Source organism: Volvox carteri, assembly GCF_000143455.1.
Source record: "Volvox carteri f. nagariensis unplaced genomic scaffold VOLCAscaffold_448, whole genome shotgun sequence".
Taxonomy (NCBI): domain Eukaryota; kingdom Viridiplantae; phylum Chlorophyta; class Chlorophyceae; order Chlamydomonadales; family Volvocaceae; genus Volvox; species Volvox carteri.
In genome coordinates this window covers 5,840-6,752 of record NW_003307974.1, presented here as the reverse complement: position 1 = coordinate 6,752, position 913 = coordinate 5,840, and the positions used below count along the sequence as shown (strand labels likewise).

General features: G+C 65.1%; 1 protein-coding gene across 1 annotated transcript; it reads left to right on the top strand.

Moving 5' to 3' along the window:
• Nucleotides 1–421: 421 nt before the first annotated feature.
• On the top strand, nucleotides 422–628 carry VOLCADRAFT_39297 (uncharacterized protein; the record flags this gene model as incomplete). The annotated part of the gene is made up of 1 exon (XM_002959630.1): nucleotides 422–628. A coding segment is annotated over one exon (207 nt), but the record flags the coding sequence as incomplete, so codon positions are not given.
• Between the last annotated feature and the right edge of the window lie 285 nt (nucleotides 629–913).

Sequence of the window (913 nt, the reverse complement as noted above, 5' to 3'; positions counted from 1 at the left end):
GGACAAGCGGGGCGGGGGCCGACCCCGGGTGTACGCCCCGCGCTTCCCCAAGGTAACCGTGTGGTGATGGTGATGGGTTCGTGGGTTCGTGGTGGGCTGTCCTGGCGGCCTCACCCCCCGGGAGGGGTGGGGGATATCCTCCGCAGCCAGTTGCGATCCCTGCTGTGTCCCTGTGGCTCGCACTCCTTGCGCAAATGGACTGTGGCGAATTCGGGAGTACTGTGTTTACTTATATTGCAAGGTGTATCTCTGTATCTAGGGAATGAGGGAACTGTGTGTTTATCTGTATGTATGTATGTATGTCTGCGCCGCTCACGGCCTCACGTGGCTTGGCCTCCGTTGCACACATCACACATACCTACATACATACACACGCATGTTGTGGTGACATGATGTGGTGTGGCGGCGGTGTGTGCAGGTCAAGGAGGAGGGCTGGTACGTGGTGGTGGGGGACAGCACCACGCGGGAGCTGCTGGCGCTCAAGAGGATGGGGTTGGAGGTGAGAGGCTCGGTGAGGCTGCGGCTGCCCACTCACAACGGCGCGGGGGTGACGCTGCGCCGCGTCGCCGTCTACGTGATGAGCGATTCGTACTTGGGACTGGACCAACAGTACGATATCGTGCTGGACGAGCAAGCGGAAATGGTGTTGGCGTCACCGGCAGCTGTGGCGGCCGCGGCGGATGCCAGCCACGCGGCGGAGTTGGGTCGGCGGAGCGGCCGTCACCGCCGGCGTCATTGTGGCGACGACAGGGAGTCGCCATCGGGCGGTGCTGCGGCGGCGTTGGATTGCCGCCGGGCGTCGTCGTACGGCGATGGTGAGGATGACGTCAGCAGAAGCAATGACGGCGGCGGCGCGGCGGGCGCGGCGTTGCCTCAGCAGCAGCGGCACCGCGGCGGCGGCGGCGGCGCCGCC